The sequence below is a fragment of the Mastomys coucha genome, unplaced genomic scaffold (assembly GCF_008632895.1).
Source record: "Mastomys coucha isolate ucsf_1 unplaced genomic scaffold, UCSF_Mcou_1 pScaffold15, whole genome shotgun sequence".
NCBI lineage: Eukaryota > Metazoa > Chordata > Mammalia > Rodentia > Muridae > Mastomys > Mastomys coucha.
Genome location: NW_022196897.1, coordinates 127,906,568 through 127,920,518, shown reverse-complemented (window position 1 = coordinate 127,920,518; position 13,951 = coordinate 127,906,568). Strand labels below are relative to the sequence as shown.

The following is a 13,951-nucleotide window of genomic DNA, read 5'->3' as shown; positions in this document are numbered from 1 at the left end:
TAAATGACAGAAACAAAATCAGAGCATTTGTGGCAAAGGGAAAAAAACAAGCCTCCACCCCAAGAATTCTCTGCCCTGGCACATGAAGCCTGTATGTGGAACTATCCACTCTCCTGACAGTTGTCTTTAGAAGGGCACTATAAAGTCATCAGCAGCACCATTATTAAAGGGAAGAAAGAATCTCTAGAGAAAACAGTGTCTTCATTCTAAGAAGGCAAAATGTATATAATTTCAGGATTAGCCACTTGGTATTGGATAGCACCACTTGGCATTGGACTCTCTCCTGGGCAAAACTATGTCTTCAACTTTCATCATTCTTTAGTTGCCTGTACTTCTTCCTTGTTTGGGGCTGAGGTCTCATGAGCCTTCACATTAGCAGGTCTCTGGTGGTACTTTGTTTGGGTTTTACTTAGGCCTTGCTAAGGCAGCCATGTCAATGAGACTTTGTGGGCATAGCATCTCTGACATTTCTAGAAGACAAAATCTCATAGTAAAGTTTGGGATCCTCTGGTTCTTACAGTCTTTCCAATTGCTCTCCAGATATGGTCCTAGGTAAACCTTAGGTTCAGGGGCTATGTTGTAGGTGTACATGCACAAGCATACATGCTTGCCCACACATGTATGTACATACATAACAACAATTAAAGAAATACTGGCCCTGAGTATTCAAACAAAGTTTGTATGTGGCAAGGGTTGGTGGAAGAAAGGGGAGGGGGAAATTATATAATTATTTTTTCATCTATTTTTTATTAGATATTTTCTTTATTTACATGTCATATGATTTCTCTTTTCCCAGTTTCCCCTCAAAAAAAAAAAAAACAGAAAACAACAATAACAAAACCCTGTTCCCTCCTCCACCCCACCCTCTCTCGCTTAATGGCACTGGCATTCACCTACACTGGGGCACAGAACCTTCACAGGACCAAGGGCCTCTCCTCCCGTTGATAACCAACTTGGCCATCCTCTACTATGCACATGCTGCCAGAGCCATCAGTCCCACCATGTGTACTCCTTGGTTGGTGGGTTAGGCCCTGGGAGCTCTGAGGGTACTAGTTAGTTCATATTGTTGTTCATCCTTAGGGGCTACAAACCCTTCAGTTCCTTCGGTCCTTTCTTTAACTCCTTCATTGCGTACCCTGTACTCAGTTCAATGGATGGTTGTGAGTCTCTACTGATTTAGTCCGGTACTGTCAGAGCCTCTCAGGAGACAGCTATATCAAGCTGGAGTGCCCTTCCTTCAGTCTCTGCTCCATAGTTTGTCTCTGCAACTCCCTCCATGGGTATTTTGTTCCCACTTTTAAGAAAGAATGAAGTGTCCACATTTTGCTTTTCCTTCTTCCTGAATTTCTTGTGGTTTATGGATTATACTTTGAGTATTCCGAACTTCTGGGCTAATAACCACTTATCAGAGAGTGCATACCATGTGTGTTCTTTTGTGATCGGGTTACGTCACTCAGGATGATATTCTCCAGATCCATCCATTTCCCTAAGAATTTCGTAAATTCATTGTTTTGAATAGCTGAGTAGTAGTACTCCATTGTGTAGATATACCACAATTTCTGTATCCACTCCTCTGTTAGGGACATCTAGGTTGTTTCCAGTTTCTGGCTATTATAAAGAAAGCTGCTATGAACATGGTGGAGCATGTGCCCTTATTACATGTTGAAACATCTTCTGGGTATATGCCCAGGAGTGGTATAGCTGGGTCCTGTGGTAGTACTATGTACAATTTCCAGAGGAACCGCCACACTGATTTCCAGAGTGGTTGTACCAACTTGCAGTCCCACCAGCAATGAAGGAGTGTTTCTCTTTCTCCACAACCTCTCCAGCATCTGCTGTCACCTTAGTTTTTTATCCTACCATTCTGACTGGTGTGAGGTGGAATCTCAGGGTTCTTTTGATTTGCATTTTCCTGGTGACTTTGGATGTTGAACATTTCTTTAGGTGCTTCTCAGCCATTCCGTATTTATCAGTTGAGAATTCTTTGTTTAGCTCTGTACCCCATTTTTAATAGGGTTATTTGGTTCTCTGGAGATTAACTTCTTGAGTTCTTTATATACATGGGATATTAGCCCTCTATCAGATATAGGATTGGTAAAGATCTTTTCCCAATTTGTTGGTTGCCATTTTGTCCTATTGACAGTGTCTTTTGTCTTACAGAAGCTTTGCAACTTTTTGAGGTCCCATTTGTCAATTCTTGATCTTAGAGCATAAGCTATTGGTATTCTGTTCAGGAAATTTTCCCCTGTGCCTATGTGCTTGAGGCTCTTCCCCACTTTCTATTAGTTTCAGTGTATCTGGTTTGATGTGGAGGTTCCTGATCCACTTGGACTTGAGCTTTGTACAAGGAGATAGGAATGGATCGATTTACATTCTTGTACATGCTAACTCCCAATTGAGCCAGCACCATTTGTTGAAAATGCTGTCTTTTTTCCACTTTATGGTTTTAGCTTCTTTGTCAAAGATCAAGTAACCATAGACGTGTGGGTTCATTTCTGGGTCTTCAATTCTTTTCCATTGATCTACCTGCCTGTCACTGTACGAATACCATGCAGTTTTTATCACAATTGCTCTGTAGTACAGCTTAAGGTTTCGAATGCTGATTCCACCTGAGGTTCCTTTATTGTTGAGAATAGTTTTCACTATCTTGGGTTTTTTGTTATTCCAGATGATTTTGCAAATTGCTCTTTCTAAGTCTGTGAAGAATTGAGTTGGAACTTTGATGGGGATTGCATTGAATCTGTAGATTGCCTTCGGCAAGATAGCCATTTTTACTATATTAATCCTGCCAATATACGAGCATGGGAGATCTTTCCATCTTCTGAGATCTTCTTCAATTTCCTTCTTCAGAAACTTGAAGTTCTTGTCAAACAGATCTTTTACTTCCTTAGTTAGAGTTATACCAAGATATTTTATGTTATTTGTAACAATTGTTAAGGGTGTTGTTTTCCTAATTTCTTTCTCTGCCTGTTTATCCTTTGTGTAGAGGAAGTCCTCTGATTTGCTTCAGTTAATTTTATATCCACCTACTTTTCTGAAGTTATTTATCAGGTTTAGGAGCTCTCTGGTGGAATTTTTGGGGTCATTAAGTATACTATCATATCATCAGCAAATAGTGATAATTTCACTTCTTCCTTTCCAGTTTGTGTCCCTTTGGTCTCCTTTTGTTGTCTAATTCCTCTAGCTAGGACTTCAAGTACAATATTGAATAGGTAGAGAGAGAGTGGGCAGCCTTGCCTACTCCCTGGTTTTAGTGGTATTGCTTCAGGTTTTTCTCCATTTAGTTTGATGTTGGTTACTGGTTTGCTGTATATTGCTTTTACTATGTTTAAGTATGGGCCTTGAATTCCTGAACTTTCCAAGGCTTTTATCATGAAGGGATGTTGGATCTTGTCAAATGCTTTCTCAGCATTTAATGAGATGATCTTATGGTTTTTTTTCTTTGAGTTTGTTTATATAGTGAATTACATTGATGGATTTCCATATATTCAGCCATTCCTGCATGCCTGGAATGAAGCCTACGTGATCATGATGGATGATCGTTTTGATGTGTTCTTGGATTCTGTTTGCAAGAATTTTATTGAGTATTTTTGCATCAATATTCATAAGGGAAATTGGTCTGAAGTTTTCTTTCTTTGTTATGTCTTTGTGTGATTTAGGTATAAGAGTAATTGTGGCTTCGTAGAACGAATTGGGTAGAGTACCTTCTGTTTCAATTTTGTGGAATAGGTTGAGGAGTATTGGTACTAGGTCTTCTTTGAAGGTTTGATAAAACTCTGCACTAAACACATCTGGTCCTGAGCTTTTTTTGGTTGGGAGACTATTAATGACTGTTTCTATTTCCTTAGCAGATATGGGACTGTTTAGATCACTGATCTGGTCTTGATTTAACTTTGGTACCTGGTATCTGTCTAGAAAATTGTCCATTTCATCCAGGTTTTCCAGTTTTGTTGAGTATAGGCTATTGTAGTAGGATCTCATGATTTTTTGGATTTCCTCAGTGTCTGTTGTTATGTCTCCCTTTTCATTTCTGATCTTTGAATTAGGATACTGTCTCTGTGCCCTCTAGTTAGTCTGGCTAAGGGTTTATCTATTTTGTTTATTTTCTCAAAGAATCAGCTCCTGGTTTGGTTGATTATTTGTATAGTTCTTTTTGTTTCTATTTTGTTGATTTCATCCCTGAGTTTGATTATTTCCTGCCTCTGACTCCTCTTGGATGAATTTGCTTCTTTTTGTTCTAGTGCCTTAAGGTGTGCTGTCAAATTGCTAGTGTATGCTCTCTCCAGTTTCTTTTTGGAGGCACCTAAAGCTATTAGTTTTCCTCTTAGGACTGCTTTCATTGTGTCCCATAAGTTTGGGTATGTTGTGGCTTCATTTTCATTAAACTCAAGAAAGTATTTAATTTCTTTATTTCTTCCTTGACCAAGTTATCATTGAGTAGAGTGTTGTTAAGCTTCCACGTATATGTGGGCATTGTATTGTTTATGTTATTATTGAAGAGCAGCTATAGTCCATGGTGATCTGATAGGATACAAGGAATTATTTCAATCTTCTTGTATCTGTTGAGGCCTGATTTGTGACCAATTTATATGGTCAATTTTTAGAAGGTACCATGAGGTGCTGAGAAGAAGGTATATGTTACCGCCCAGCAGTAACAATAGAGAAGGGTTATTATGGAATATGGAATTGGGAGGAGGTAGGCTAGCCATAATTATACCTTACCCACATGGGAGGCTCTATAAAAATTAGACAGGAGTTGTGATCACTTCTGCCATCTTGAATTTAATGATCTCTTTGTTACAAGCCAACAGGTAGAATAGGTGAGGCAAAACCCCTCCCCCAAGTTCATCAGCATGCTGGCCCAATCAGCGGCTTCTTTGGTCTCTGTAGAGGTGGGACTTCCGATATAACTGGAACCAGGAGCGAGGCGTGGCAAATAGCAGGAGGTGGGCAGAGAGGTGTTATTATGAGAGGCAGCCCTCAAGCCAGGAGGGTTACAGGTATATCCTTTTGTTTTAGGATAAAAAGTTCTATAGATATCTGTTAAATCCATCTGTTTCATAACTTCTGTTAGTCTCACTGTGTCCTGGTTTAGTTTCTGGTTCCATGATCTGTCCATTGCAGAGAGTGGGGTATTAAAGTCTCCCACTATTATTGTGTGCAGTGCAATGTATACTTTGAGCTTTAGTAAAGTTTCTTTTATGAATGTAGATGCCCTTTGATTTGGAGCATAGAGGTTCAGAATTGAGAGTTCATCTTGGTAGATCATACCTTTGATGAATATGAAATTTCCCTCCTTATCTTTTTTGATCACTTTAGGGTGAAAGTCAATTTTATTCGATATTAGAATGGCTACTCCAGCTTTTTTCTTGGGACTATTTGCTTGGAGGATTGTTTTCCAGCCTTTTATTCTGAGGTAGTGTTTGTCTTTGTCACTGAGGTAGGTTTCCTGTATGCAACAAAATGTTGGGTCTTGTTTACGTACCCAATCTGATAGTCTATATCTTTTTATTGGGGAATTGAGTCCATTAATATTAATAGATATTAAGTAAAAGTAATTGTTGCTTCCTGTTATTTTTTTTTGTTAGAGTTGGGATTCCGTTCATATGGCTATCTTCTTTTAGTTCTGTTGGAAGATTACATTTTTGCTTTTTCAGAGATGTAGTTCCCCTCCTTGTGTTGGAGTTTTCTATTTTTTATCCTTTGAAGGGCTGGATTTGTGGCAATATATTGTGTGTATTTGGTTTTGTCATGGAATACTTTGGTTTCTCCATCTATGGTGATTAAGAATTTTGCTGGGTATAGTAGTCTGGGCTGGCATTTGTGTTTTCTTAGGGACTGTATGACATCTGCCCAGGATCTTCTAACTTTCATAGTCTCTGGTGAGAAGTCTGGTGTAATTCTGATAGGCCTGCTTTTATATGTTACTTGACCTTTTTCTCTTACTGTTTTTAGTATTCTTTCTTTGTTTTGTGCATTTGGTGTTTTGACTATTATGTGGCAGGAGGAATTTCTTTTCTGGTACAGTCTATTTGAAGTTCTATAGGCTTCTTGTATGTTCATAGATATCTCTTTCTTGAGGTTAGGGAAGTTTTCTTCTATAATTTTGTTTAAGATATTTACTGGCCCTTTAAGTTGGAGGTCTTCACTCTCTTCTATTCCTACTATCCTTAGGTTTAGTCTTCTCATTGTGTCCTGGATTTCCTGGATGTTTTGGGTCAAGAACTTTTTGCATTTTGCATTTTTCTATGGTATCTTCTGCGCCTGAGATTCTCTCTTCTATCTCTTGTATTCTGTTGGTGATGCTTGCATCTATGTTTCCTGACTTCTTTCCTAAGATTTCTAACTCCAGAGTTGTCTCTCTTTGTGATTTCTTAACTGTTTCTACTTCCATTTTTAGGTCCTGGATAGTTTTGCTCAGTTCCTTCACCTGTTTGATTGTGTTTTCCTATAGTTCTTTAAGTGATTTTTGTGTTTCCTCTTTAAGGGCTTCTACTTGTTTACTTGTGATCTCCTGTAATTCTTAAGGGATTTTTTTGTTTCCTCTTTAAGGGCTTGCACCTCTTTACCTTTGTTCTACTGTATTTCTTTAAGAGAGTTATCCATGTTCTTCTTAAATTCCTCTAGCACCATTGTGAGATAGGATTTTAGATCCAAATCTTGCTTTTCCAGTGTTTGGGGATATCCAGGACTTGCTGTGGTTGGAGTACTAGGTACTGATAAAGCCAGGTCGTCTTGGTTTCTGTTGGTAAGATTCTTGTGTTTGCCTTTCGCCATCTGTTGATCTCTGGTGTTAGATGTTCTTGCTGTCTCTAACTAGAGCTTGTTCCTTCTTTGGGTCTATAAGCCTGTGTCAGCACTTCCGGGAGATCAGTTCTTCTCTGGTAAAACCCAGGCACAGATGGCTATGGATCAGTTGTCCGTCCTAAGTCCTGGGGTCAGAGCACACCCTATAGACAGGATCTCCACTTGCGGGAAAGGTGCAGAGAGGGCTGTGGATCTGTTGTCCCTCCTAGTTGTGGACAGAGGTTGAGAGGATCCTGTCCCGGCTGCTCTGTCTCTTGTGAGGCCTGTGCCTCCTGGCTGGTCATGCCTTAGAAAGTCACCCATATAATTATATTTTAATTTCAAAAAATTTTAAGGGGTAAAATAGTTGAATGGCCACTTAAAATAACAAAGAAGGTTAGTGAAAAGGTAATCAACATTATTAGATATCAAAGAAGCACACACATGATGCACAGGAGAAATAACTGCTTACCTCCCAGAAGTGCGGAGCTAGAAATACCCAGAGGCCCAAGTGTTAGTAGAGACCTGACACAGCTGAGTCTCAGTAAGAGAGTCAGTTACTAAAACCCATTCACAGCCTGCCCAGTAGATTTTTTTTTTAAATTTTGCTGAACACATAACATACCATGTGACCCAGCATTTTTTCTTCTGACAGTAGGACCAACAAAAGTACATGAATCTTTCCATTAGTAGACCTAGGAGAACATATTCCTCCCAGCACAGTTCCCAAAATCTCCAAAGCGGAAAGTAACGAAGAGCTCAAGAACTGCAACAGAAAACAAACCACCAACAACAAAAAGTTAAGTGAACAAGTTGTAGAAAATTGACATAGCAAAATACTGAACACCAATGTGGCGTGCAAACTATCCTTACATGCAACTATCAATGGATCTTCCAAGCACAGTGCTCAACAAAAAGATGTAGACTCAAAAACCTTGTATGGTGCCTTTTGCATTAAGTGTGTAAACAGAACAAAACTCTACTAGTGTTGCAAGCCTATAGGTCCAGTCAGAGGGAAGAAACTAGAGAATTACAAGTTCAAGACTAGGCTCCAAAACTTAGTGAATTCCTATTACAAAATTCTAAAGGTAAAGACAGGAGTGAATAACAACTCAGTGGAAGAATCTTGTCCAGTTACATGACAATCCGTGTCAGGACTGTCAATACAAAACCAAAAACAGAATCAAAGTTTGCTATTAGCAGTCAGTTGAGCTATTTGTCCACCTAGAGTGGGAAGAAGAAGGGACTGCAAAGACTATTTCCTGGCACAGCAACGTTCATTTCTAGAACCAGGTACTGGCTGTAGTATGCCCAGTTTGAACATTAGTCAAGTTTTTCTTTTATACATTACAATTTCTGGTATTTCTAGCATATCTTATGGTGTTTTTAACATCTTAAATACACAGAAGCTAGTTTTTAATATTTTTAAACTTCAGCTGTAGTAATATAAATTCAAATCAGCATAGTGATTTGCATGGGTATAAATTGGAGTTTCGTGGCCTATTGTGCCCTACTTTGTTGAAGAAATATTCATTTTTTTCTTAATAATGCTTCATTGACTTCAATTTGTCCACCAAAGGTAGAAATAAGGAAACAGTGAATCCTACCCACAGCAGCAATTATTGCAGCTTAGCATCCATTCTGCCAAGGCGAGCCTGGCTTGTCAGGGTCTCACCAGATTATACAGCCCTTCCTAGCCTGAGCATATAATAAAACTTACCTTATTATAATCTGTATGCCTTCGAGAAGAAGAACATTAAAAAAGATGACTATGGGCTTTTAAGACACAGCTAGAGAGCTAAGTCCAAGCCTTCATTTTGTAGGAAGTGTGATAGATTTAATGAGAAGCCTCCTTTCCCTGGGTAATCTTCATGTACACTAACCTAAAAGAAAATCACATGGACTTTTTAGTGGACCTTAGAAATTGTCTAAGAAATACTTTACAAAATGACCATGGAATTTGTAGATAGAATTTTCAAATTCTCATCTCCACTGAAAATCAATAATTGTATGGACTAAGTACTTAAGTTACATAGCAGAATCATGCCTATAAGTAAATAATAAATAAATAAATAAATAAATAAATAAATAAATAAATAAATAGTGTGAGGGTTCTTGACAGTAATCCCCCCCAATGAGGCTGAGTTAGAAGATCACTTGAGTTCAAGACCAGCCTGAAGTGTATATATTTAATTGTAGGCCAGCTTAAGGTTTAGAATGAGACCCTATTTCATAAAAACAAAAGTAATACAGAAACAAATTCTGTGTTGGCTAGACCTCACCTACATCCCATAGGCACTTGGTCAAGTGTCATTTGGGGCTTGTTTGCTTTATGAAAACTGCTACATGACATAGAATCTGATCTTTAGAATGTATTGTTCAAAATCGCATACACACACACACACACACACACACACACACGAACACGTTTTCTCACTTGACACGGAGGAATCTAATCCAAAATTGCCTAATCTCTTCTGTGTTGATGGCAACCCAGAGCAAGACCTACCACCTTTAAATTTTAAGCTTCTCTCTTCACTCTATAATAGGGACACTAAATGAAAGTTTAATTAAAAATAGACAAAAGTTCATTTTTATGACTTTAATATGTCTTTTGAAATCTGCATTTCAGCTCGCTGCTCTTGAGTTCCCCCCAAAGAAGCTGTTTGGAAACAAAGACGAGCGGGTAGTTGCTGAGCGGCGGACACACTTAGAGGTAAGAGATCAAGCTCTTTACCTCCCTTTGTAGAAAATCCAGCATGTGAATGATTGACTAGAACAGCTCATGTTGGACCCTTTGTCTTTATTGATGATAGTGAAGAGCTGCTTCGTTAATGCAGGAGATGGCAGCAGGGGTGGTGTGACTTGATTTCAGATCAGGTCCTCCGTTGCCTCCTGTAGTTTGGCTAGCATTTTTCTGATTTTGAAGACGATACCCTTTTTTCTGAGGGTTAGGAAGCAGTATGTGAGTGAGCCAGTAAGTACTACATACTCCCCTCGGCCAGATGGCATGTGATGCAGGATGAGAGCACAGAGCTTGCTGAAGAAAACTTGGAATTAATTAACCAAACTTACAGTATGTCGTCATTGTTGCTTTTTCAAGAGCTTTGGGAGGGAGAATATTCGGACCTATTTTAGTCCCAGTTCAGAGTCTTTGAATTTATTTTAACTTTATCTGCCAAGCTAGCTACACATAGAACCCAGTTTAGCACAACCTGTTTTTGCAACTGCCTTGCTGCCAATATCCATAGCTGACTGCTGTCTCCAGTTTGTGGCTTCAGGAGTATACAATTGATTATATTTGGTTAAAATCTGACTGCTTTTTCCAGAGCTCCCTTCGTTGGTAATAAGTCATTATCTGTATACTTATTGTAATGAAATCCTATCAGAACAGACATTTCTAATGGGTGACTTGCAATGTAAAAGTTTGGGAATGGTCTTGCTTCTCTGGACTGCCAAGTTGAACATGGCTGCCTATGGGCTTCACTTGGTGTCGGTGAACCAAAATGTAGGGAATTGTCTTAAGCTGTTCTATCTAGAAGGTTCCTGTGAGAGCAAAGGGAAGAAGACATGGAGAAAATGAAGCAGTGAACTGTTCTAAAAGAGGGCATGTTTCAGTGAGTAGCCATGCTTTCAGACTCTGCAGTCACACTGTAGCTACAAATTTGAAGAAGTCCTGAGACCAGAAAGACTGGGCTCTAGGAGGACTGCGATGGACTCCAAAACTTATCCTGTGAAGCATAATCCTAAAACTTAGTGGAAGAATTACCCTTCAAGGATAAGGTTATTTTCATGAGTCTGCCTGGTTTAACTCTCAAAGTTTTACAGTACTTATGTTAAGGGATTATAAGATTCAAACAAACAAACTTAAATAGGGGGCTGGAGAGATGGCTCAGCAGTTAAGAGCACTGACTGCTCTTCTGAAGGTCCTGAGTTCAAATCCCAGCAACCACATGGTGACTCACAACCATCCTAACGAGATCTGATGCCCTCTTCTGGAGTGTCTGAAAACAGCTACAGTGTACTTACGTATAATAATAAATAATTAAATCTTTAAAAAAAAAAAACAAAACTTAAATAACATGTATAGTAGTGATGAATTTTCTTTCTCTGAACTTTACCTCCCTTGACTAAGTAGCCTCATCTTTAATGAAAGCATGGAGAATGGTGAGTTACAAAACTTGTTTTAAAAATTGATTATTGGCTATTATGGCTATGTCATTCCTAGCTTCCCAGAACTCTGATGGTATTCATATGAGGCCAGCACTGCCACAATAGACTGGTGACTTGTGGTGACACATTTCAAGAATAGAACTTGGTTGCTTTGGCTTTCCATTCCAAGTGCATAAGACTCATTCATGTATGATGTTTTCTGTTGTAGTCCACATTTGTTCCTTCAGTGTCTCCTATCCAGGGATTCATAATCTTTTAAGCTCAAGAAATATACAATTAAATTCCAAACAAAAACTAGGAAAAAGAAATCTTCAATTATTTGAGAAAGCTTGCCAGCTTTTGCATTCTTAGTTATTGTTGGCCACAAGAAGCTGCATGAGAGCCATTACAAGCCTACGAGACTGATGTCATCACTTAAGTCCATTACATTATCTATTGTTGCATGCCTATATCACCCTGTGTCAACCTAAAAAGATTATTTTGGTTCACAGTTTGGAGGTGTCAGTCCATGGTCATGTTCACTTTTGGGCGGTGGTCAGGCAGAGCATCATGACTAGAGCACAGAGCAGAGGAAGCTACCTGACTCACAGGAAGCAAAGAGAAAGCAGGAAGTGGTCAGGATCCCAACATCCACTTCAAGGTTATAGCCTCAGTGACCCAACTTTTGCCCACTCGGTTCCACTTTTCACAACGCCAAATTAGAAACTAAGTCTTTAACACATATATATGCCTTTGGAGGCACTTACCCTGACCACAATACTGTATATATACAAGTATCTCTTGGGTTGCCTGTGACTGTTCAATACTGGTGCTTTTACAGAATGTGGGGAAATAGGCAGGCACTTGTGTTTGAAGATAAATGTGTTTCATCTAAAACTGAGTGGTAAATCTTAGAGTGTTATCTTCTCTTCAAGAAACAAGTATAATTCACCTTCACTTTAATAGAAAATTAATCTAAGATCCTTGCATTAATTTCCTGTGGATATTGAGACTTTTCATTGAGATTTTTCTGATCTTCTAGCATCAGAAGCTACTACTTGAGTTAATGTATTTTATATGAAAAATAAGAGTTACTTTCTATTAACTGCTTATGACTGAACTCAACAAATATTTGTTTAATCTCTCTCCCATGCTAGATCCAGTGCTCAGTGCTATATAGAATGACATATTTTTTCTCTCTGAGAACATGCTTAAGTTTCTCTATTAAAATTTATCTGGAGATGTCACAGACACATGAACATATAAAAAGTGAATTTCAGTTAGACCCATATCTGTATTTGTATTATAACTGACATCTGTAATGATTGCTTAAAAGGAGTTAACATTATTAAAATTCAAAAATGCAGTTTTATAATTGCAATCACTTTGATACAGTTGTGTAAATGGTGATTTTTAGTGAGTTTTATTGTGTATATCAATTTTCCAGGTTATAAAAGTTAAGTCTTTTAAAGTAATGATTTCTTAAAATTCTGGGTAGGAATGAAAAGCTGTGTTGAGAAGTGTTTCAGAGGTAAATTCTATATATTGGAAAGATTAGTGTGTGCCTTGTGCTGGGAGACTAGGACTGTAGCGTGTACCATACTGCATCAGAAGACACCGGAGTAGGAAAAGATGCTAAGTGATGGACTATCAGCTTGACTCCAGCGCCCTTAGTGATAAAGCTATAATGCCTCTACCCAGACAACTTTGCCTGGTAACACGTGTTCATAACTAGAGCCTGTTTTATATAATTCCCCCCTGTAAATGATTCATGTACACATTCACATGCTTCCTGGAACTTTTGTTCACAAAGAGACTTAGAATCTTAAAAATATTTCTAACTTGGGTGAGTCTTCCTGTTGCTGCCTTCCTGACCAAGCTGGAACCAGATTGGTGTGTACAAACATAGACCTTGTCTTTGGGCAGTAGAGTTCTGGACACTTCTCCAGTCCTGCAAACAGCAGGGAGCTAAATAAGGTAGCAGGAAGGGAAGGAGTTCCCTGTCTCCAGGGAGGAGGGAGGGAGGGAAGAGGAGAGGGAAGGAAGATGGATGAGTAGATTGTAGTTTTGAAGCTAGACATTGTAACCACTGGGCTGAACATCACCTACTGCCAGTGTTGCCACTCAAGAGTGCTGGGGAATTGACTGCTCTCCCACAAGGCCTGGTCTCTAACCCTTGCTGTCTACTAAGTGCTTCTGACTGGGTCCTGCCAGTTACTTCTGGAGGGAGCTTGGGAAGGGAGATCTTTTGTCCTTATTCACAGGTGAGGAACCATGTCTCTCTCTTTAGAAGGTAAAGTTCCCACAGCTAGTGAAGTGGTAGAGTCTCGGCTCACTCTCAACGTGGCTTCCAGAGTAGGCCTCAGTCATTGAGCATCCACTCTTTCCCTATAAAGGAGTGTTACTTTTGGATAAATTCAGGGTTAGTACAAAGTTAACCAAGCACTGCTGCCTATCTTTTTTCTCTGAAATGTCATTCCATTCACCTAAATTAGAATGACACTTGTCCTTACCCTAACCTGTTCTAAGGCAAAAGAAGCTCATTATCATCCCTGTCATTGTGACTGTGGTGGCTAGTGTTGTCTACTTGAAGACTCTAGAATATCCTGGGAGGCCCTCTAAGGATGCCTTTAATTACATATTTGAGGTAGAAAGACCTGCCCACTGTGGGCCACATCATTTCCTGGCCGGGATCTTGCACAGTCTAGATGGAGGAAAGCAGCAGCATGCTTTCAGCCTTCTCTGCTTCTTCCTTACTGCACATGTGATAAGTCAGCTGCTCCAGGCCCCTGCCATCTTCATTCTTTGCCTTGGAACTGTGAGCCATAATAAAGCTTTTCTTTCCTGAGTGTCTTTTGTCTGAGCGTTTGATCACAGCAATAAGAAAAGAAACGTAGGCCCTAATCACTGAGCCGCCGCCGAGGACTCAGCTGCCTCCCCCTCGAGCCCCCTCGCTTCCCGACGCTCCGCCCCCCCTACCCCCCACCCCCACCCCCACCCCCGCCCGCCTTCT

The 13,951-nt window shown here is 39.5% G+C and overlaps 1 protein-coding gene across 4 annotated transcripts in view; it reads left to right on the top strand.

Moving 5' to 3' along the window:
- Kif16b (kinesin family member 16B) overlaps window positions 1-13,951 on the top strand; it is a 318,921-nt gene that overhangs the window by 272,900 nt on the left and 32,070 nt on the right. For all 4 annotated transcript variants that reach the window (XM_031372080.1, XM_031372081.1, XM_031372079.1 and 1 more), the window contains one exon: window positions 9,419-9,502. In XM_031372080.1, the coding sequence (XP_031227940.1) occupies window positions 9,419-9,502 (84 nt within the window). The remainder of the gene's footprint in view (window positions 1-9,418; window positions 9,503-13,951) is intronic.